The sequence below is a fragment of the Amphiura filiformis genome, chromosome 12, assembly GCF_039555335.1.
Source record: "Amphiura filiformis chromosome 12, Afil_fr2py, whole genome shotgun sequence".
In the NCBI taxonomy this organism is placed as follows: Eukaryota; Metazoa; Echinodermata; class Ophiuroidea; order Amphilepidida; family Amphiuridae; genus Amphiura; species Amphiura filiformis.
This window is the reverse complement of record NC_092639.1, coordinates 1,463,172-1,488,806: the sequence shown is the minus strand read 5'-3', so window position 1 is coordinate 1,488,806 and position 25,635 is coordinate 1,463,172. Positions and strand designations below refer to the sequence as shown.

The following is a 25,635-nucleotide window of genomic DNA, read 5'->3' as shown; positions in this document are numbered from 1 at the left end:
AACAATTTTTTTTAAATGTTTTCGAAATGTCATTGTAAACTATTTTTGCAAACATTTTTGGCCAAATATTTTGTCAACACTTAAATAACATTATGTTAAAATATTTGCACCCAGCAAACACAGAAATGTTCTTAAAATGTTTTTTACAAAACGTTTTAATAACATGTCGGGTTATATAAAGGTCGTGAAAACATTTTAAAAACGTTATTGTAAATATTTTGGGCCAACATTTTTTGCAAAATATTTTTTCAACCCCAAAATAGCATTCTGTTTAGAATGATTTGTACCAAGTTTTCAAAAATGTTTTTGGAATGTTATTAAAACGTTTTTATACTATTTATATAACCCGACATTTAAATGTTTTCTGTCAAACATTTGTGTTTGCTGTGCAGTAGATTACCAACAAATGTTATTTAATGTTATGAAAACGTTTTATACCATTAATGTACTCTTTATATAACCCGACATTTAAACGTTTTCTGACAACCTTTTATAACCTTTTGCGAATGATGTCGAAAACGTTTTGTGTTTGCTGGGAAGTTTTACCGCAAGTTTGGTCTAATACAAGTGCGCAGTGATGAAGCAGAACATGGAAAGCCTACGCTACTGCTTTACTTGTGTTTATCATAAATATAATCATCACCAGTGTCATAAATATCAGCATACTTCTCCTCCCCTACTCTTCCTACTCTTACTCCTTCACATCCTTCTCCTCATCCTCTATTTCTTCCCCCCCCCCTCCTCCTCGCCACATCCTCCTCCTTCTTCTTCAATATGTTGTACAATGTAAAAATATAAACACAGATTTTATTACATTTCACTACACGGTGTTGTACAATGTACATATTTGACCACAAATGTGATCAAATACAAGTGTACGGTGAAACAACATGGAAAGCTTACGATATACTTGCTGACAAACATGATCATAATCATCGTAATATATGCTATCATCTTCTACTTTCTCTTCTCCTCTTCCTCCTCCATCATCTTCTTTACTTCTCTTCTTCTTCTTCTTTTCCTTCTCCTTCTTCTTCTTCTTCTTCATCTTCTTCTTCTTCTTCTCCTTCTTCTTCTTCTTCTTCTTCTTCTTCCTCTTCTTCTTCTTTTTCTTCTTCTTCTTCTTCTTCTTCTACTTCTTCTTCTTCTTCTTCTTCTCCTCCTCCTCCTCCTCCTTCTTCTTCTTCTTCTTCATCTTCTTGTTCTTCTTCTTTTTCTTCTTGTCCTCTTACACTTCCTCTGCATCTATTTTTCTTCCTCATTCGTCATGTTCTTTCTATCATTAAAAAATCATCATTGGCATTCGTCGACGACTTTGTATAGCTGTCGTAGTTGTTTTCATCAACTTAATTTTGCTGCGCTGGAGGTGTACTTAAAATTTAATAGAAATAGCCATTTTACTCCGAATCGCCGCGAGTAAACGGTTTTTGTATGTTTTACCGTTGCTTGGCTGTTTATACAACACAATGACGTTTTTCAAAGTTGAAAATCTTTTAAAAACCAGATTGTCTCAGCATCAGGGAAACTTGGGCATTCATGTGCAGCCAAGTCTGGACAATTATCCTATCAGTTCCACTTGAGCCATATCAAGTCCTCTTGAAAGTTTATGCTATTGATTTGGGTCATGGTATTGGAATGATGTAGGAGTTGTTGTGTTGTTATAGCAACAATCACAGATTCTTGGCCATTCAGATGGCACTTTAGTGGGTGCAGCCAATCAGGTCTCTGCTTTAATTCCATTTCTTTTGTTGTGTTCACACCTTTCTTAGTAAGCCACTTGCATTTGCTCCTCCGATCATGCTGGACCAAAAAATCCCACCCACCCTCCCAGTAGCTGGAAGGGTAAATCAGTTATCTCATTTGTCAAAGATACTTCAATAAAAGTATGTCAAATTATGCTACTCTCCGCTTTGTCTGGAGTTTCTTCAAATCCTGAAGAATCTCGTCAGTAGATTGTCTCCACTTTCTACTACGCTGCGTTGTCTGGAGTTTCTTCAAATCCTGAGGAATCTCGTCAGTAGATTGTCTCCACTTTCTACTATGCTGCTTTGTCTGGAGTTTCTTCAAATCCTGAGGAATCTCGTCAGTAGATTGTCTCCACTTTCTACTACGCTGCGTTGTTGGGAGTTTCTTCAAATCCTGAGGAATCTCGTCAGTAGATTGTCTCCACTTTCTACTATGCTGCTTTGTCTGGAGTTTCTTCAAATCCTGAGGAATCTCGTCAGTAGATTGTCTCCACTTTCTACTACGCTGCTTTGTCTGGAGTTTCTTCAAATCCTGAGGAATCTCGTCTGTAGATTGTCTCCACTTTCTACTACGCTTTGTGCTGGCTTAATGAATGCTTTGTATGGAGTTCTTCAAATCCTGAAGAATCTCGTCTGTAGATTGTCTCCACTTTCTACTACGCTTTGTGCTGGCTTAATGAATGCTTTGTATGGAGTTCTTCAAATCCTGAAGAATCTCGTCTGTAGATTGTCTCCACTTTCTACTACGCTTTGTGCTGGCTTAATGAATGCTTTGTATGGAGTTCTTCAAATCCTGAAGAATCTCGTCTGTAGATTGTCTCCACTTTCTACTACGCTTTGTGCTGGCTTAATGAATGCTTTGTATGGAGTTCTTCAAATCCTGAAGAATCTCGTCTGTAGATTGTCTCCACTTTCTACTACGCTTTGTGCTGGCTTAATGAATGCTTTGTATGGAGTTCTTCAAATCCTGAAGAATCTCGTCTGTAGATTGTCTCCACTTTCTACTACGCTTTGTGCTGGCTTAATGAATGCTTTGTATGGAGTTCTTCAGATCCTGAAGAATCTCGTCTGTAGATTGTTTCCACTTTCTACTACGCTTTGTGCTGGCTTAATAAATGCTTTGTATGGAGTTTCTTCAAATCCTGAAGAATCTCGTCAGTAGATTGTCTCCACTTTCTACTATGCTGCTTTGTCTGGAGTTTCTTCAAATCCTGAGGAATCTCGTCAGTAGATTGTCTCCACTTTCTACTACGCTGCGTTGTCTGGAGTTTCTTCAAATCCTGAGGAATCTCGTCAGTAGATTGTCTCCACTTTCTACTATGCTGCTTTGTCTGGAGTTTCTTCAAATCCTGAAGAATCTCATCAGTAGATTGTCTCCACTTTCTACTACGCTTTATGTAAGAGTAATTTATGCTTATTTGAAGTATCTTTTTGGCTTGATTGTTTTTGTCAGTGGATTATTTCATTTATTAATATTATTTTATAGTAAATTTTGGCTCACTTTTCAATAATTACCAGCTTATATAGGGATTTAAAGATTTAATTCATTGATAGAGTTGGCATTGTTTCTTCTTTTGGAGATTTCTGTTTATTTAATAATTGCGTTATAAATATTGTTTTCCAATTCAATCCTCTGTTTGATCCAAAGAGGTATCTGTATTTGCTTAAGATGAAATTTGGTTAAATGTGATACAGAAGTCAATTCTTGCATGTCCAGCCTATATGGTTGGCTTGTTGTACACATTTTTCCAATAATTCTTGTATTGTGTTATTAATAATATTTATTGGAAGATAAATAACTATTTATATTATGTCTTAACTGCTATGAAAGTGCTATGATTATTATATTATTATTATATTATGAAATCTATCATTATTTATCATTATTTATCTCAATTATATTTATGTATATATGAATATAAAATTGTTGAATGGTCATAAATAGCTTAATAAATGGTCCTCATGATCGGGAGGGCAATGCGGAGTCGAATCATTGCTTTGGTGTTGTGTTTTCCTGATGTCTCGAGACAATTCACAAATATTCAATGGTTTAAAATGGTAGAAATAAACGATGTTATGCTACATCAATCTGTAAACTATCAAATGTTTTATTCAAAGATTATTCTATAGTAGCTATTGGATAACGATGCATATAGTTTGATCAGCTCGTAATCGGCGGGACTTATAACATCGCGGATTAATATCAATATATTTTATTTCGAGAATTGTCTTGTGGTATCTCGCCAGAAGTATCACGAATTATTAATTCAAGACCTATATTCATTATAATATGTCTACTTTATTTAACACGCACAATATGGATCAGAAATGTCAACTATATCACTCTTAACGTGGGTCTACTTTTCGGCGTCGTGGTAAAAGCCTAACAATTCCAGCCGATTACGTGCTGATCAAACTATAAAAATGCACATGGCAACCTGTTAGTGCTTCCTGCAAGCATGTTATCTTCCTGGTTTTACGTCTCGACTGAATGTACAACAAAGAAACACAAGACAGGCTTTCTCAACCATCTATAAGCTATTCACTAAATCCAATCAAATCACTGGATTATTTGATTGACAAGTTTTTGAACAGACGATTTGATGCTCCTTGCAGAAAGAGTTAAAAGCAAATTGACAATTGCTATCTACTGTAGACTGTAAACAAATCGCCATCAGCTGCACAAAACGAGATGGAAAGATAGCGCACTAAATACGCCGCTTTATCATGGCCAAACCATTTATCAAACCAACCAATATCTTTCTCACAATGTGATTGAAACATGCAAAACAGTGTAAGAATCCTTGTTCGTTTAGTATTCAAATGATTTTAGAAACACCTGCTTGGATCTATAGACATTTTTATACTTATGTGCGTGAAAAAATTTGCCGATTGCTAAAACCGCAAACCAAATTGGGCCATTCCATTTAAAATCCACACTAGATTTTTGAAAATATCTTCCACTGAGGGGGGGGGGGAACATGAATTTCAAATGTAATTAGCTCATTAACCAACTCTATTTGAAACTCATCCTCCCTCTGTGGAAGATGCAGGATGAATCTTTCTCAGCGGGTGTATGAAAATCAAATGGAGCTGCCTGATGTGTTCATTCAATTAAAAATTCATACTCCCCCTGTGGAAGAGATCTCCAAAATCTTCCATGGGGGAGTGTGGATTTTAAGTGGAATAGCCCATTATTGTTTCATTTATAAATACCAGGATTATTCAGGTTAAACCAAAAAAATAAACAAAAATTGTCTTAGTTATTTTGTTTCTTCTCCTTTTTTAATCATGATCAACAAAGGGGTATAATACTAAATGTGTCATTTCTTTCTATTGTATTGTTTGGACAACTATATATTTTTCCTGACAAATAAACAAAAATAACTTGAAATATTTTGCAAACATTAAACAAAAAATACGATATTTTTAAAACTCTGCGCGTGTGGAGCAGACACAAATCTTTCCCACTTGACCTTCAGTTTTGCTTTTGAAAGGAGTTATTCTTACGTTTCATGTCTAATAAACCTCAAATGTTATGATATAAATCTAAATCACCTGAATATTTGTGTGAAATTTATAAACAAATCCGAGAAGAAACGTGTTTTTAAAAATATCTCGGGGTCAGATTTATTATCAGTATCGTCATGCTATATGACATTGCTATACGTCAACGATTCATATAAAATATTATTGTTATGCTTCATAAAATTATTTTATTATTGAAGCGACAGACGATAGTAATTGTACTATTCACAAAACATCATAAATTAATAGATATCAACACAACATGTGTTGACGGTTATCAAAATATTTGATTAAAATACACATCTAATTAACAACAAGGTCCTATTCAGAGGACAGTTTTGATCTGGATTGGTCCAGATCCGCGTAGATTTGTGTCAGTTTGTGTCATCTGTAATGCATGTAACTTTTATATTCCATATTTTTTCGCCAGGTAAAACGTGTCGAGCGAAACTCTTCACTGACGCCATTGTTGTTGTTGTTGTGTACGAGCCAGCGACGTGTCTCATCCCCCGTGAACACAGGCACATGCGTTAAGATATACACGATAGTATAGCGTCCATAAACTGATACTATATGTTAGATTATGGGTCAAGCATTCGCGAAATAGTTAAAAACCTCTTCTTTTGTTAATTTCTGAACAAACCGGATAAAAATAGAATAGAATTGCACTTTGTACATTTTGAGAAAAATTATTATGGACATATATCGTAGTAGAGTTTAGTGTGCCACTAGAATGAACGTTAGGTTCCTTGGTCAGTGCAAGCAATACTCTGAATCCAGATTGGTTCAAATCCATTTAGATCTGCGTTATCCATACACTCTATAAACAAGTGTTAATATATTAACATTATTTGAGCAACCCTTTTGACCTTTATTTAACTCATAATTCTATTAACATTTAAACATTTAATAATTTTAAAATAGTGTAAGTGCAATATGAGCGTAATAATGTAACATTTTTATGTTAAAATTATAGTTTTAAAGTGTTAATAAAGTGTTAATCGTTAACTTTTAAGTGCATTATGTGTTTATAAAGGTGTTACGTATTTTTAAAAAGCGTGTTACCCAAACCAAATTAAACCACATCTATCATAATATTTATGACTTTGTGTCGCCCATATCTATACTAACATGCAACGTATTTAAAAAAAGCCATCACCTGCGAAGTACACATTGGCTTGTTTTATAAATTCGATTGTCATATTGTATGCACATGTAAATCAACATTACACATTGAGTTAATAATAATAATCCTTCCACGAATTATGCTGCATATAGGCCTCTACCAAAACTACCAAAAACAAGTATAAATATATTAGATAGTTCAATATGTTTAAATATAGTCAGACGGAATCCATAAATCATGATTTTATATTCAATAATTTAATAATTCACAATAAATGTTTGAAAGACAGGAAGTAACATATTTTTATACAATTTACAAAAGCAGTACTGGCGCTACTGTTGACATATGTTTGGTTCCAATAATGTTAATATTTAACGCTCTCCACGCGGATGTCGATTGCACACGAGCAGACGATAGTTCCAAACAATTTCAAAATTGTAAATTTTCATAACCATATTTGGAATCAGCATGAAAAATGGTTTAAATTGAGTACAAACAAGCCTAGTATTGGTTGAGTGGTTCTTAATATATCTCTTTTGAGAAAATATCTCAAAATTTGAACCTTAATATGTTGAAGCCTTTGGCTAGCGCGCAGAGCATAATAATATAAGGATAACCGGAAACTGGTAAGACGACATTCAGTGATCTAAGTAATCAATAAGGCGGGAAATCATTTCATGTAGGATCATACGTCGTACAATTTCTAACTGAGACGAATATAACTAAACATTTGTCCCACATTTCTAACTGACGGAGATTGACCCAATTGGTATAATTTTTATCGCTCTTATTGGTTAACTCTTTTTATGACCCAATCGGAAACATGCACTCACAGCGGAAATACCTGTTTCTACAACCCTATAGGATTTATATTCATCATGTTGTAATAGTACGTCTAGACAATATAAACCTTAACGTATTTACTTAAATTACTTAAATTAAATCAAACCATTGTGTAGGATAGGGAGGCAACATTAAACGTGCTGTAATATTTTACCGGGTATATATTAGGATATTTAGAGTAAACCTTTATGTGGGAGAAAGTGATGTACTTTAAACATGTTAAATGGAATCTTGCTCTCTTCAATTGGAATTGGATAAATGGGTCATTTGAGTGTTCCGTCCTTCGAAGGGGATGTTAAGACACGTGTACAAAGAAGCCGGGTCCCAGCAAACACACAACGTTTCACAGAAAGTGTTCTTTTGATACAATTCTAGAAATTAATTACTAAGAAAAGGCAGGAAGTTTGGTGGTTAAATGTACTATTTTAAAACAGTTCTAGAAATTACTAGGTAGGGTAAAAAGCTTTCCAAACTGTTCTAGGAAGTGGTGCTTACATGTGAAAAACAATTCTGAAAACAATGTTCCGGCAATGACTAATGGATACCTTTGTAATCAAATGTAATGCACAGGTAGAAAACATATTCGAGGAAAATTTTCAAATCTATATTTACCAACTTGCTCCTTTTGTTAAATTCCTTGCGTTGATTGTATACATTTCGATGTATGCAGTTATAGGTTAAAGACCACTAATTATGTATTACACGGGTTTCAATGGGAAAATGCCTAATTTCGGGTGGAATTTTCTCATATTCAGAACTCTCACAGTTCAATGCCACTAATATCAGGTGAAACTATATGATTTAGATGCCAAATGATCAAAAATTCAACATAGGTTGACCTGAGACTTTTCTTGTTTTAACGCACTGAACCGTAAACACCTTAAAATGACAGTGCGCCCTCGAAGCTGATAGTTACAATATGATAGGGCGAATGTTTACTAAAAACCGAAGCCGTGCGTATGAATTTTGGTACTATTACAACAAAAATGTCATATAATGAGAGAAAATGTACCATTTTGAAGCATCAAACTCTAAAAAGTACTTTGTTGGCTATATAACTTGATCAATTTCAGCGATTTTAATGCAGTCTTTTTGCCATGAAAACAAATAGTTCCTCGTCGTATTTCAATGTATCGCCCAGGCCTATTAGTGGTCTTTAACCTATAGGGCTATTTCATTTAAAATCCACACTAGCCCCATTGGAAGATTTTGGAAATATCTTCCACAGGGGGAGTATGAATTTCAGATGGAATGAACACATTAGGCAGCTCCATTTGAATTTCATACACCCTCTGAGAAAGATTCAACCTGAATCTGATCGAAATTCCACAGAGGGAGGGACAGTTTCAAATGGAGCCGTCTAAAGTGTTCATTCCGTCTGAAATTCATACTCCCCCTGTGGAAGATATTTCCAAAATCTTCCACAGGGGTAGTGTGGATTTTAAATGGAATAGCCCATTGCAGTAGGGAGATTCTTACAACCTGAATTAGAGTTCGAAAAATTAATTTAACGTATACAAATAAGTAATCAGCCATGCCGTGTGCTATTATGTTATGTAAATATAATTAGGAGATGAATTGCACCTGTAACTGTGACGTATGTTTTTTTAAAAATTATAATATATTTTTTTTAATTCATAATATTAAATAAAAAACAGGCACTTTGTTTCAAAAATACCAGCCTCATTTTGAAGGAAACAAATACATCCAGAACATTCTTGAGGCATTCGCGACATAATTCTATTCAAAGAGGCATAATATTTATGATCATGGCTTATAACGAGTCTGTATATAAATACTGCACAGAAATGTAGGGTCTGTACCAGCATTAATTATTAAGGCACGTCTTCGTATGCCGTCATATGCAATAAGCGATATACCAAGTTAAACATGGCTGTCTTTGCTAGTACTGCCCGCCCGACAATTTCTTTGACCTAATTTATTTACATTTTCCTGGGGCAGTTTGAGCGAAATCGGGGCTCAAATTAGAACAGAAATGTCAAAAAGATTATTACTTACATTAAACTATAAAAAAAAAGGAGAAGAAAAAACCCTTTTTCAAATCGACGCGCGTGATGTTCGATGTTGAATCTCATATATTGGCTCTGTCAATTTTAAGTAATAAGTAACGGATGGGAATAAATGGGTTTGAAATAAAATAATACAAAAGAAAATCTGTTACTGGCTTTTATTTGAGCAATTCTTGACGGTAACATATAAAAGGAGTGCAATTTAAGGCCACAGAAAGCGTTGAGATGTTTACGAATTCTGCCCTAATCTTGTTATATTCGATGGAAAGGTCACAACATATATAGCAGCGGTGTGGCGGCGGCTGAGGCGCATTCCGTAAATCTTCCTCGCTATACGTCATGTACATGGATTTTTTTTACCCAGATCATAACATACTTTAATTTTGATAAAATGAAATGGAGCCTTGGAATATATGAAATGATGGTAGTCACACTGCTGGTTTGAAGTGGCAATGATATTGTTCGAGAGGCACCGCCATCTGGAAAGTGTACTCTACTATAGCCTTTGTAACATAAATAAAAAAATAGCATATTGACTATTATAGTATAGCAGACTTGTGAAACGATAAAAACATATACTCCTCTTTTTCCTCCTGATCAGCATCATCATCGTCACTATCAAATACATCATCGATATTCGACAGAAAGGAATGAATAATGAAGGAAGAACAGATGATTAATTGTATTTTCAACTGATTTAGCGTCCCAGGTTAAAGCAGACTATGCCATAGTCGATTTTTGATAAATAAAAACATGTTATTAATCATGATGAACGCATTCAGTTGAACTCGAAATTATGCTGATATTTATTACATCAAATGCTAGTATAAAATGGTTATGAAAAAGTTTATATAATTATATTAGTGACAGTAAAGTAAAGTAAAGTATACGTAATGCAACATATCATGATGGCATATAATGGCACTTCAATACTGAACAATTCTGATTCATTTAGAATCTACCAGTTTATTAATCGCAAAAGCCCGAGTTGAAGCTAACAAACAGAGGAAGTACGGTGACTGAAAAGATCAGATGTGAAAATCTATCAATTGTGCACAAATTAATGAAATCAGAGTTTTAAGGGGGTACTACACCCATGTAGTAAATTTGTGACTATTTTTGCATTTTTCTCAAAAAATAATTACACACTGGTAACAAAAGTTATGTATATTATTGGGGCAAGGTATCCAATTACTACACTGAAATTTCAGTGACTCAAGACAAGCGATTCAGTATATATGATAGGAAACGAGGTACATACTAGCAGTACCTTATTTCTGATCATAAATAACAAACCGCTTGTCTTGGGTCACTGAAATTCCAATGTAGTAATTGGATTCCTTGCCCCTACAATATACATAACCTTTGTTACCACTGTGTTATTAGTTTTTGAGAAAAATGCAAAAATAGACACAAATTTATCGAGGGGTGTAGTACCACCTTAAGCTTAAATGCAATAACCAGATTATGCACAATGACCAAATGATACGGAGAAGTCCAAGGTTAAAGAAGAAATGAAACAAACAAAACACAACTTACACAATATCTCTACAAAATTTTAATATTATCACTATTGTTATTTTTCTATTAAAACGTTAATTACTATTAAGCCAGCCAATTGTTTTTACTGGCATCTTTGATGTTTTTAAATGTTCTTTATTGTTGCAATGCAGTAAGCTTATACAATCCACATAGTATAATCGTACAACTAAGATTTTCTAAATGTAATGAAATTATGAAAAGTCAGGTGGAGAAAATATACGGGTATTCATAATTATTAGTCCATTGTTGTACCTGGGAGTATTATCAGTTAAGCTCAGTTCAATTTTAGCTTTATTTTATCCAATCATCATAAAAATCATCACAAAACAAAACAAAACAAACAAACAAACACACACACACCTACTGATATGTAATAATTAATAGATACCGTAAAACCTCGTCTACAAGCATATAGAGTGCTTTTGATGAGAGCTAAATGAACCCAGGCGCCATCCATCGACACAATTTGAACATGGATTTTGAGCAAATAAATTACCGATACAAGTATATATGCAAACAAGTACTAAATTGTAAGACCAATCTATTGTATTGGCATATTTACGCTTGTTTCGATTTGATTTAGCTTTCATCAAAAACACTATATGCTTGTAGACGAGGTTTTACGGTATGTAAGGTACTAGTTTATACGTGGTTTAAAGTATACATGAGACGTGATTGGCTGCTGACATGCACAGTACAGCATTTTTGGTCTGGTTGACAGGACGTCATCCGCAAACTAGTCTTTTTAATTCGGTCTTCAATTATAGGTATACAGGTGCCATCAATAAAGGGTGCCGATAATAAGTCCGTTAAAACAAATTTATACCCTCGAATAGAATAACCAAACTTGGGTTATCACCTTGCATTTTTAAATAAGGTGGACAGATTTAGGTGGTACAAGAATCATCTTTCTCAACTTTTTGAATACCGTAAAACCTCGTCTACAAGCATATAGAGTGCTTCTGATGAAATCTAAATTAATCCAGGCGCCACTATGGAGTTTGAGCAAATAAATTACACATCCAAATATATACAAACAGTATTATTGTAAGACCAATCTATTGTATTGGCATATTCACGATTGTTTCATGTAAATTAAGCTTTCATGTAGACGAGGTTTTACAATATGAAGAGTTTATTTCCAAACCGTGTTAAGTCCACAACCACATGTTTCTCATTCACTTGTGTGATACAATCACAATTACTTTGACAAGTTTGACATTAGCAATAATGAGTTGTACCATCAACAAGCCATTATTTACCATAACAATGCTGCAAAACAATATGCAGACTATTGTTCTCATTTGGGAATTACACACAGTATTGGTACTGTGCATCCATCCACTGTTTGCTTTGTAATGGTGCATTCAAATGAAATTATAATACCTATAGCATCACAACCCATTGTAATATCGCACAGGTAAATCAGAATAATGTGTTTGTGGACTTAACCCGGGTTGGAAATAAGCTCTTCATATATTGATCGAAGCTAGGTGCGTTTTTTAAGAAGATGGTAAGTTGTTCCAAATAAATGCGCATTGAACTCTGATGGTATAGATGAGTTGACCTCAGTGTTTATCAACAAAGGCAAGGGACAGGTATATCGATATGCTTGAGTGAACCGCATACAACCACTACACTGTTCAGTAGCCTTATTGTGATGTGGCGGGAGTTTTAAAAACACGAGCCCTGAACAAAATATGATGCGCGCGCACACTGTCAGGCAAAGAAAACAATGGAAATTGTGATGATCCTCTATTTAAAGGCCATGTCGGTGTTAATATGATAAATACGCATGATGGCAGCCTTTTACGCATGTTATAGTTATGAAAATCTTTATTTGAGTTCACAAAATTTATTGTCCCGTAAATCATTAGAAAGGAGACATTGATGAAATTGATACATAAAGATCCCAAGTTGGTGACAATATTTAGTATAACTTTAAGGGTTATGAATAAAGTGGATCGGTAATGTACTAACCATTTTGATCATTTGATATTTGTAGACAATGGGCCATTCCATTTAAAATCCACTCTCCCCATGTGGAAGATTTTGGAAATATCTGCCGCAGGGGGAGTATGAATTTCAAATGGAATGAACACATTGGGTAGCTCCATTTGAATTTCATACACCCCCTGAGAAAGATTCAACCTGAATCTTCCACAGAGTGAGGGTGAGTTTCAAATGGAGCTGCTATTGTGTTCATTCCATTTGAAATTCATACTCCCTCTGTGGAAGATATTTCTAAAATCTTCCACAGGGGGAGTGTGGATTTTTAATGGAATGGCCCAGTGTGATTAATATGTACTTTCTGCTACTAGCAGTAGCATTGCCCTGAAACGGTGGTAAAATGAGAACTAGTTTTATAGCTTTAGGATTGTGGTTGGGAGGGATACCAGACAACCAAGCATTTCCTTCTCAGCACGTATACTATCAGCGGCGAATTAACCAAATTTAACACACACTGTGAGTAGATATGTGGTATATAAAGATATATAGATGTATATATAGATATGCAGACGTAGAAATACTCATACAGAACATCGCCTCAGGACTGATATTATAGGGTTAGGGTTAAGTTTGGGTTAACCTAGACCTAATGTTAAAACCATATCATCTGAGAATGAGGTGATGTTTTGATATTTCTTCTTACCGACATGTATATGCATTGCAATGAAATATTGTCTACAATTTTCCCTTAAATTCCCAGAAAACTCTACATTATATGCAATTGTCGGTGATTTAGTACGGTATACTAGTAGTCTTAAATGGAAACGGTTAATTCGCGAGGGATTGCTATATTTATAGAGACAGTTGGCGACTAGTGCACACTGTATGTATTCAGTTAATAGTAATGGTAATTGCCGCAATTACCTACAGTATCACGTAACGTGGCTAATCTTGCAAGAATTGTGTTCTTATTTAATGCAAGGTTAATGATAATTTAATAAAGGTAATTATTTTCTTATACAATATTTGTTTTTAATTATTCAATATTGTTTCCGGGAATGGATTAAATTAGGTTTCTTTTAGGTTAAATTTACGGGTTCTTTTAATTTTCATTGTTGTTTCTTTGTTTTTATTTGTGAATGATTTTGTTTTATATTAATTTGTTCGTTTAACAAAGATTTATTTCAATCTCAAAGTCTTGCGCAAAATCCAAAATATCAAGGTATGACTAAACGGTGTGCACGTAATAAGCGTTTGCGGGTGTAGATGTGGGGATTTGTGTGGGGGTGGGGTTCGTGGAGTGGGGTTGGTGTGTGGTGGTGGTGGGGAAGGGGTAGGGGTGCGTGTGTATATACATTCCTATATTTTGTTATTTATAGCTTAATAAATTCACTACGCGAATCTCAAAACGCTTTCTCACAGTCCAAAATTAGTGTGCATTTTCCAGTTGACGGATGACCAAGCATTAACATACAAACAAGTACAGCATGCGCATATAATGTAAAAAAATATTTCTAAGCGTGTGGGGGTGCGTATGTGGGTGTGGGGTGTGTGGGTGTTTGTTTATTTGTTTGTCTGTGTGTATGTTCACTTGTGTTAAATACAGTGGCATTATGAGATAATAAAATAGGCATAACTATATATAATATAAAGTTTTGTGATTGCTATGTATTTGAGTGAATCTTGTAGTTTAATACTGTACTGGAATTGTTGGAAAATAATCCTTACTGAATTTGACATGAAAATAGGATTGCATTAGACGCACCTGGTAAAATACACGCCATCTGCAATGCTTGAGAATACATACATGACAGGAAATCATTTTATTCAATGACATTTGGTTATATTTTCTTCCAGAAATGTCAGATTTCAGTAAAAAACAATAGTATACTAGTATATACATCTTCATAAAATAACACATTAAATCAACTATACATAATATATAGTGGTCCTTGCTTATAATTTTAAGTGTATCTTCTGTGCCTAGATGTAATTATACATGCATGTATGCTCAATACGTATACATGCATGCAAGTATGCATCGTATAGCTGATATTAAAATCTAATGCAAGATGACGGCTGCAAACTATAGTTAATTTGACGGATTCATACATTTGCACTGTTGTATCTGATTTCGTGAATGTTTTAAATATTTATAAATGTACAAAAAATAATTAGGCCCTATTCTAATTCTTAAAGCGAGAAGTTTATAAGCGATTGAGGGGTCAACGGGATGTTGATGAGAGTGGCGACGCCAGGATTTATTATATTTGGGGGGGGCATAGGGAAAAGTGAATTTCAGGGGAATCGACAAATTTTGCACAAATTTTGGGGTTTTTGCCTTCAAAGTGGGGGTGGGGGTGTGTGTGTGGGGGGGGGCAACTGGAGGGGGCAAGAAAATATTGGAGGGAATTCCATCTTGCCTCCCCCGTGGTGCCGCCAATTGATGCCAATGATAAACAATGACAAGAGAATGATATAGGTTAATAAATTCACCTTGCGAGTTTCAAAACGCTTTCTCACAGACAGTCCAAAATAGTGTTTAGTAAACAGCCCGTCTGTTAAAAATTCTTTATTGTTATCATAGTTAGTCTACTTGATTAAAAAAAATATTGCACTAATTTTTTGGAATACAATTTTTTTTATTATCTTGTTTTGAAATGAAAGAGCTAAATCCTAAATCCTTGAGTTAGTTCTATAACTGGTAATGAAAGTCAAATTTTAATATTTTTGCAATTGGGCCAAAAACATGCAATTTTTGCATGTTTTCGTATTGTAGTCACGAAGTTCTAAGACTTGGCAGAAGTCTAAGCATTCAAAATCTTCAGTAGGCCTACACATGGTACAGGCTAAGAGTTAGCGCATACTTATATTTTCTGTTCTTTTTACCAATTTGTCATGAAAAGATTAGAAAATGTGTTTTCCACAAAATTAGAATGAATATCTTTGAATTAGTCTTAATGTGCTTGATTGTCACAACATACGAAAACGCCCTAAAAATTAATTATTATTATATTTTAATCTAAATATTTTAATCTAAATAATAATAATAATAATTCCATTTGAAAAACATACTCCCTCTGTGGAAGACTTAAATTTCTAAAATCTTCCACAAGGGTAAGGTAGATTCCAAATAGAGTGGTCCATTGCATATCTGATCACTTAAAACTACAGGTGACCAATGGTGACATTTTAGAGGTCCAAACCAAAGGCGCTATGTATTGCTAGAGTATTGCCAGATTAACCCACACATGTGCAAATATACCAAAATAACTCGGTTCATTTTGAAATAATATATTTCTATTTTATTGATTGTTAATCAATGATTGGTATAACTTTTATTTATCTTCTTCTGTCCCTGAGTGTGAAATATGAAAATTTAATTTTATTGTCATATAGACCCCCCATTGAGTCCAAAACAATTTATCAAATCATTTGCCTCATTCAAGGTCTTAAGACAATTTGGGTATATGTTCCTGGAAAAAACCTGTTCGATTGCTCGTACAAACATTCAAAATTATGTCAATATTTATTGACTACTTTAATGTTACCATTTTATTTGTCCTTGAATAAGAACATATCTAAAGCAACAAATCGATCATTAAAACACTGATTGTTATTTTTATATTTCTTAGGCTCCAATGAGGCACATTTTTAAAAATCGAAACCTTAAAAATAAATACCAGTTTTTATATCGTGTTTACATGTTTTTATATATTCACATTATATTTAATTGATTACTTGTCTGCTAACCCAGTAACTAATAAAAAGCTAGATTTTTGCTATTTGTAAGACTTCACAACGCCAGGACACCATATATATAAAATGAAAAAAAAACTAGCTTTAATTTAACTGCTTTTAATACATTTATCATTAAATAGTATATAGAATAACTACCAAAAAGCTGGATCTATAAGACTTCCGCAACGTCAGGTCCCTATAAATACATTAAGGGTAGACGAGGTATTGTTGGTCGAAGCAACCTAAAAATCGATTTTCATTATCTAGATCAATATATTATTGAAAAATAACACCTTGATGTTTTGCAAAAGTTCATTCTACAAATCGTATACTTTGCAAACTTGCTTAATTTGTTGTTGTTAATGAGTTTTGTACGTTTTACAAAAGTGTTGTCGTTTCAGCCCTCTTTACAACGTAACTCAAGAACCGCAGCACCTATAAAAGTATATCTGTGATATTTTAATTCTTCTACACACTCGCTATGAATTGAGCAATCAGTTTTTGCCAAGGCTCACTACCATTCGTAAGATGCTGTGAACTACCAAATCACAACAGTTTAAAATAATTAATAACCTTAACAAACATAACTATACACAGCAAAAACAGTGTCTAGAGATTAAACACTATTCAAGGCACCACCGGCACCTTGTTCTCGATTTGTAAGTATGTTTAAATGCTAAACATGCTTAGGAATTTGATGCCTCGGTGTTTAGATATTATAACGCCGGTCGTGGGGGCTCACAACTGGGTTACGAAGAAATTAATTGCAAAGGTATACAATAACCAACCCAAAATACAAAAGTATTTTTAGTTTAAGTACGTTCAAAACAATTGAATACATTTTTAGAATTAACATTAACGTGTCATCTACTGCCAAGGGCAACTTATTTACCAAATTGTGAATAGTCGTCCTTCACAACAATAAATTTACGAATAGACCAAATCCTGATATTGCATGGATTATCTTATTAATCTGTATAAACCATAATCATAATTAGTAATCTTAACACGAACTAACATGGCTTATCTCGTTTGAATTATTTCAATCGGGTTACTATAAGGCCGTGTAAAATTAATATTTTGGTTCTCGTCCCCTCCCTCTTCAATTTCTGGGATTTGTCAGATTTTTTTTTTTTTTTTTTTAGATTTTTCAATTTTTTAAAACTTTAGAATGATTTATGAAATCTTCATACATATAAATAAGTTTATTAGAGAACAAGCATCACTTCCAAGTCTTTTGTGGTACTCTAGGGGTTTATCCTCAGAATCTCACATTTGAAAAAAAAAAGGCCTCATCGTTTCCTCGAGCACTGTTGGAGAAGACCGAAAACTACGGACAATGCTAATTTTACATTGAAAAAAAAAAAAAAAAAAAAAAAAACACCTCCCTCCCTCATCAATTCATGAAAATCCTCTGGACGAGAACCAAAACATTAATTTTATACGGCCTAACAATAGTCTTTGTCATACTCTAATAATATCAGAAGGCCTATAATACACGGAAGTTCGGTGGAAGTATGTACCTATTGTAAGGTGTTTTTGATCAGAAAGGGTACAGAGTAAACATCTATTTACGTGAGAAATAACTTAAATTTTGTTAGCCTAATTTGTATTATGATTATAACTTCCCATAACAATATTATTATTAAACACATGGTGTTGTGAAATTTAACAATGGTGTTTAGATACGTGTTTACAAAGGACAAAAAGTGTTCAATCTCCAGACACTGTTTTCATGGATTTTACCGTGTATATTTTATCACCTCTAAAAAGATCCAAAATAATCATAAAAAGTTAGATAAGACTTTCGCAACGTCAGCCCCCCTTGAGCCATTCCATTTAAAATCCACCCCCCTATGGAAGACATGACAGAAAGTGCGTGGTTCATTTAAATACGGTTACTATAAACGGGTGACTTAAAGGAGTGTTTCGTGATCCTAGCATCCTCTTTTTATGACATTTTTCAGTACATATCCACGAAAAAAGCCTATTCCTAAAATGTCAGTTGATTCCGATTTTGTGTTTGCGAGTTATGCATGATTATGTGTATTACACTGCTCCATAGACAATGCGTTTGTAATTTCGTTCTGGTGCACCAGAACGAAATTCAAATTTCACGATATCTTTGCAAAACGAATTAATCTGCAAGAAATATTTTGTACATAAACATTATGTAGCCGGAGGTTTCCAGTGATATAAAAATCTCAACTTTTTTTGAGAAAAGAGGGGGATGAGGCTGTGGATCACGAAATGCCCCTTTAATTTGAAATCTACACCCCCTGTATGCAGGGAGATTAAGGCTATGGCTTCTTGTGATGTGCCGGGGGATGATGTGTTGATTAAACATAGTTTTATGCATATTATTTGGCAAATTTATTTTTCTCTGAATTACATATGATAACCATCCATGTGCTAACTTTAACATTATTTACTCTGTAGGCCTATACTTGAGTGTGCAATTTGTGTATCCAAAAGATTTTCTGCTACACATATTTTAATGAAACGAGACGCAGGTATTTGAAGAGTCTTTTGTTTAGTTTGCATTGAGAAAATGGTTTCAGGTGCATGTAATGGTAATAGCAGTCCTCCTGTTCGCAATGTGATTACAATTGCATTTTTACGTTGCTTGACAAGACATGGTACCATGGTCATAAATCCTTGGTTATCTTTTGATCATATTTATAGTATTTTTGCTTTAACAGCAACAATGTGTAACTTCGGATTATGTTCATGAAATAATTGTTTATGCATTTGAGTGACTTTCCGATTTCATAAAAATACAGTTTATTTATTTATTCATTTATTTTTTGATTAAAAAATATTACCCTGTTGTGGAAAATAAAACATAGCTAAATTATTTTAATTAAATTTTTATTAATTGTTTAATTTCTAAACACGCTTTTTGAAGTAGGACTAGTGCTGTATTTTCGTTGAATTGGGAGTAGTCTGCTTAGCTACTGTGTTCATAAATCCTGATACAGTTTCTGATCTTTGAAGTTATTTAGATGAGTGTCAAGGAACAGTTATGCAAGAATTTAACATTAACGAATATAATTTATTTAATGACAATTACATTGCGTGTATAGTGGCAGATCAGGCGGCGGATGACATGATCGAGCCGGGAACCCGTGAAACCGCCCGGCCGTATGGCATTTTCCATATACTCGGTTAGTTTTGTGGGGTTCATTATCGAACCCCAACGGTTTTAGCTTGTATTTATATTATTTATCAACATAGGCCTATTTGTTTGTGATATTTCAAGCGTTTTAAAATTTCAAAATAATCCCATTCAATTACACGGTTGACGATGAAAATTTACTGAATTTAGGGACTGCACGTCATACACCACCTGGTTGCAGATGGCACACCATCCCCACCCACGTCTAAGTACAAGGGAAAAGTACACCTTCTGATATATTTTTCCCTAAAATTAATAGCGTAGTAAATCAAGCAAACTAAAATGTTGCCACAAATACAGAGTACATTTGTATAACAGTATTGTGTTTAATATTAATGTACCTCCATCGGCCTCCATCTCTTCCATCGCATCAACATACCAAGCTATAAATATATAGCTTTATGCGTTGCCATCAAATTCGCACAGTAAAGCATCCAACGTTTATTTATCGTACGTTCAGCCATGCGATTTAGCTATATTAAAAATCACCTTATATTTTATGCACGAATAAGTATTACCATAAATAATATGTTTACTTCCCTCTGTTCTACATTTTTTAAATCGTCAAATTAACAACCCGGAACATTTTAGTTAACAAATATTTTTAAAAAGAGGATTTTTTTAAATCACACTTTAGCTTAAATTTTCATTTTCCTAATACAAGTGCATGGGCTAAAAATATCAACGTATTATAAATAGCCTAGTTGGTATATATGGCGGCCATGTTTAATGTATTTTTATTACAAGTATAGGTAGACCGTGGGTTTTAATACAGTCATTTGGTCTGTCGAGTTCAGAAATGCAATATTCTCAAGTAAAAATATGTACAGCAAAAGAATTCAACAGTAGGGGCTTAGTATTATAATCGAAATTAATTAACGAAATAAACAAATGTACTAAAAAAGTAGTTGCCTTTGAGAAAGTAAAACATTAATAAAGTCAACATTTGTGGAAAAATGTTCTGTGCATAAAATCGATTATTACAATCGATCAATTTCAGAGACAGGCGTATTCAAACCACTAATGACTGTGTTCATTATATATTTTTACAAGCATAGAAAGAAAACATGTTTGAAATTAAAAACAGTATGAAGAAAAATGACTGCGCTATAGTTTGTGGTAATACGATTTCAATAATTTATAAGACGTTATTAAAGCATTGGACTCCTCAATCATGTCAATACAAAATTACAAAGAACGGGTGCACCAATGATTGCATTCACATTTATATCGTTACATTAATTCTTCATCATTTTCAACCAATATTGGCTATATTTCATACAACTGTAATATCATTAGCTCTTTGGCACTGCACGTCACCAGGGCATTATCAATTATGGTTGACTCTTATATACCACAATCCATGCAACCAGCTTTACTTCATGTATCGTGTTGATAGTATTAAATAGCCGAGTCGACCGTATATGTTTGTTTCATCTGAGAATTATGTTGTAATATTAAATAATTACTATAAAATATCGGTCTGTGATCACATGATCAAGTCAATAGCATTTCTATCAGATGCTTAATAATTTAATACAATTTTACAGGGTTTAAAATAAGGTTTAAAGGGTTTAAAAATTTTTAAGGGTTTAAAATAAGGATTTCAACTTTGGAATATCTCAGAAAGTTATTTTGTCAACTTGATGCTCAATTTTGTGAGAGCAGATCATTGATTGAAATTGAAAATTTTGACCTTTCGTATTGAAGATATGGATTTTTTTCCCCAAAACACCAAAAAGAACTACATACACTTTAAGAATATGTCATTAAATTTATAAAATTTACTTCGAGGACTGTTATATATACCAAAAATGTGAAAAATATCCAATTTTAACAATTTGTCATAAAATTTGTATTATATCGTGAATTTTAAAAAATGAAAATTATTTGATATCAGAAAGACATTCTTCGTATTCGGAATGCAATTCGATATGTTTGATGTGCTCTCATGTCCCACAAAAATACTGTCGAAACGCTCAAAACACCCGGGCAAAACACTCATTCCAGATCCCTTAAGGCTTTCTGGTTCTGAACCCTCTAGCAGCTATAGTGTTTTGGAAATATGAATCAGCAAAATAATGCTTTGAGCAATTCTGTTAGATTTGTTTATAATATATGTTGGATTTGTTTGTGTATTTTGCTAGAGAACTGCAAATAAAATATAAATTGCCGAATGAGGCGACAAAAACCCCCAAAAACAAAACATCAACAACAACAACAACAAACAAAAACAACAACAACAACAAAACAAAATTAAAACAACCAAGAAAAAAAAAACCCACCCCAAGAAAAACATGGTTCTACGGGTAGACAGTCCTTTCAAGTAGGGTCGGTCGGGTTTTTTTTTCAAAAACCTGAATTGACCGCAAAAATTGCCAAAACCTGTAAAATTTGCAAAAATTCTTCACTCGCAGATTTTCAGTCAAAATCAAACTATTTTTGCCCAAAACGACTGATACAACAGCATTTACATAATCCCCCAAACGCAAAATTTGGGTTGGTCGAGCCCGTAGGACAGAGGATACGGTCGCCATTACGCTACACCGAGGCTGAAACGTTTAATGGCTACAAATATATTAAGAAACACGTGCAAATAAAATATTAAAAATGCATGTACTATACAATGAGTGTCAAATGTCTATTTAGCAAATGTTATATAATCTTATTGATTGTTGTTTTAATATGACCCCAGTGGGGTGAGGCACATGAGTTCATCACAATTCACATCTTATCTGCAAATTTTATTGGCTACAAATATATTAAAGGGCATTTCGTGATCCACAGCCTCATCCCCCACTTTTCTCAAAAAAAAGTTGAGATTTTATTTCACTGGAAACCTCTGGTTACATAATGTTTATGTACAAAATATTTCTTGCAGATTAATTCGTTTAGCAAAGATATCGTGAAATTTGAATTTCGTTCTGGTGCACCAGAACGAAATTACAACGCATTGTCTATGGAGCAGTGTAATACACATAATCATGCATAACTCGCAAACGCAAAATCGGCCGAATCAACTGAAATTTTGGGAATAGGCTTTTTTCGTGGATTTGTACTGAAAAATGTCATAAAAAGAGGATGCGAGGATCACGAAACACTCCTTTAAGAAACATGTGCATATAAAACATTAAAAATTCATGTTCAATACAATGAGTGTCAAATGTCCATTGCAAATGGCGCTATCGTCTTATTGATTTGCTGACCCGCCCGATGAGCTGATGAAGCCCATGATTACATTACATCTTATTGATTAATATTAATTCTCAAATTCATACTTATCGATCAGGCGATCAGATAATGATTATTTTTTTTATTGCCTCAGACAACCTATCTTTAATGCTTTTGATTTATTGTGTTTTCTTGTTTTACTTTGTAATTTTGTGAACGCACCGTCGGGTAGACGTGTGCCGCTGATATAAAAGCGTATGTTCTAATAATAAAATTAAAAATAAAATATCGTAACAATAATTATCAAAATGATCGTTATGAGTCATGTGACGTCACCATTATATCGGAGCTAGTGTTTCTGTTATTTGCTTGATTTCACAGTGTGACGTTGTAGAGCTATACCAAGAGAAATGTAATGATTTCTCCTATGATAGCAAGAACTTTCATTATAATTATAGAAATATAGAAATAATGTATATTTCTTTAAATTAAAATTAAAACCATAGTATAACTTATGGTGTGTGATTGATGTTTATTTGCTTCTTGTTGTTTACATGATTTCGATTTTTTGTCCCTTTTCTTTTTCTCTGTCTTTCTTTTGTTTTCTTTCTTTCTTCTTTCCTTCCTTCTTTCCTTCCTTCTTTCCTTCCTTCTTTCCTTCCTTCTTTCCTTCCTTCTTTCTTTCCTTCTTTCTTTCCTTCTTTCTTTCCTTCTTTCTTTCCTTCTTTCTTTCCTTCTTTCTTTCCTTCTTTCTTTCCTTCTTTCTTTCCTTCTTTCCTTCTTTCCTCCTTTCCTCCTTTCCTCCTTTCCTTCCTTCCTTTCTTTCTTTCTTTCTTTCTTTCTTTCTTTCTTTCTTTCTTTCTTTCTTTCCTTCCTTCCTTCCTTCCTTCCTTCCTTCCTTCCTTCCTTCCTTCCTTCCTTCCTTCCTTCCTTCCTTCCTTCCTTCCTTCCTTCTTTCTTTCTTTCTTTCTTTGTTTCTTGCTTCATTCTCCTTTTTTTCCTCGCTGTTTTGCTTTTTATTCTTTCTTTAATACGATTTGCTCTTAAGTTTGTTTTCACGGAAATACTTAAAATTATACATTATTATTTAAAGTAAAGTAAAAAAGGTACTTACCAAAATAAGAGTATATGCGATGCCCTCTGAATATACGATTGATACACCGGTACTGTGCTAGTCGCTTCATAATTCCAGGACCACCTATACCTGGCGATGCAAATACCAGTAAATCCAGGGTAAAACAGTAAAAAATCCACAAAAATGTTGTTCTCACATAATGCCTCCATATTTTTCCCAGGTCCGTGATCAAGATGCCATCGATCATGTATCCCAGGAAGAAACAAAGGCAGATGTCTATGAGAAAGACTATGTCAAAGAAATAGGCCAGTACCCAGAGGACTTCTATTCTGGAATCAAACGCAGGCATGAAGATCTCCAAACATAGAGTACAAACAATCTGTAATTACAACGAATGATTCCCAAAGTCTCATTCGTTTGGTATTTGGTGATAAGTAAAATGCAGTTGGGGCTCTATAGCCGACTACAGTACGTAGTTGTGTTGTTTCAGTTGCAGGTGGCTCTTCTCCTTCCTCGACCTCCATGGCCAACGTCACCGACTCTGTCCCTGTTCCCTCTGTGACCGCCATCTTTGCTCTTTGCAAGATGACCGTCGATTCTCCAGTTGAGTGTGTGTTTACTCACTACACTCTCATCAAAGAATTTAAATAGTTTAGATAACATACATGTCGTCATCTAAAGATGTTCGTAACATGTTGTCATAGGTGCTTCCGTCTTCACATTGGATCTTTGTGATGTCACGAAGCAGACAAATGAAGCCAAGTTGACTTATCTCGTAACAACAGCGACGAAGATTCTCCTGGACACAACATCCAACTGTACACGCTAAACTGCTGGACAGATCACGTGTTCACACACACCTTGCTGTTGTAGATAAGTAGTACCAATTTTGTTAACGCGTTAGAAATTACCGTGTTGAACGCGGAATTTTAACGCTCAAAAATTTGCAGGTTTTAACAAGCATTGCAATGTGTGAGTCGAGCAATTTTGTTCATAATCACGGAACACTTTTTTTTCTCTCTCTCTTTCACACACGCTCAGATGCACAGTGTATGGAAGTCGCTCATGACGTTTTCGCAATAAATTCAACCCTCGGATTGAGTCAAACACATAAAGCGTGAATTCACGGATTTTTTAAACCAAACTCATTCACACATCTTACAAATGTTCGCACAACAAACATTGCAAGCAATTTTCAGCTAGATGACATTCAATCCATCCTGCCTATAGTGTTTGATCATCAATTTAATCTATGTGCCTTCCGTACGTACTGTACTGCTCTCTGCTTCATACGCCGCTGATGTGAGTGATGTGAGGGAGACGAGATGTGAAAAAACCTCTTTCCACTCATCCCTCGCTCGCTGCATACGCTGGCTCCGCGCTCACTCGCTTAGTTTCTTTTGCCTTACGGTACCTCGATATATGACCTAGTCGGGTCATCTAAATACTAGTATGCTGAAGAAATGAATAGTAGTGTGCATGGAACGCAAACAATCAAATAACACTATTTGTTTCAAACGCTCTGCATGAAAGAGATGTAATTTTCAAGTTTTGTACTTATTTATCCTTTATTTGTTTTGTTTTTCTTAAGATAATCTGACATCATATCGATTATTCTAGTTATACCCTTGATCATTTTTCCGTACACTTAATAATCCTGAATTTCATTTACATAATGCTTAGGGTACCTGCTAAAGATAGAGAGC

At 34.2% G+C, this 25,635-nt stretch overlaps 1 protein-coding gene across 1 annotated transcript in view; it reads right to left on the bottom strand.

Annotated features, from left to right (window-relative positions):
* LOC140165632 (uncharacterized) overlaps positions 1–25,300 on the bottom strand; it is a 361,058-nt gene extending 335,758 nt beyond the window's left edge. The window contains 2 exon segments of the mRNA XM_072188920.1: positions 23,969–24,308; positions 24,310–25,300. Coding sequence (XP_072045021.1) covers positions 23,969–24,308; positions 24,310–24,498 — 529 coding nt within the window. The 5' untranslated portion in view covers positions 24,499–25,300.
* Positions 25,301–25,635: the final 335 nt, after the last annotated feature.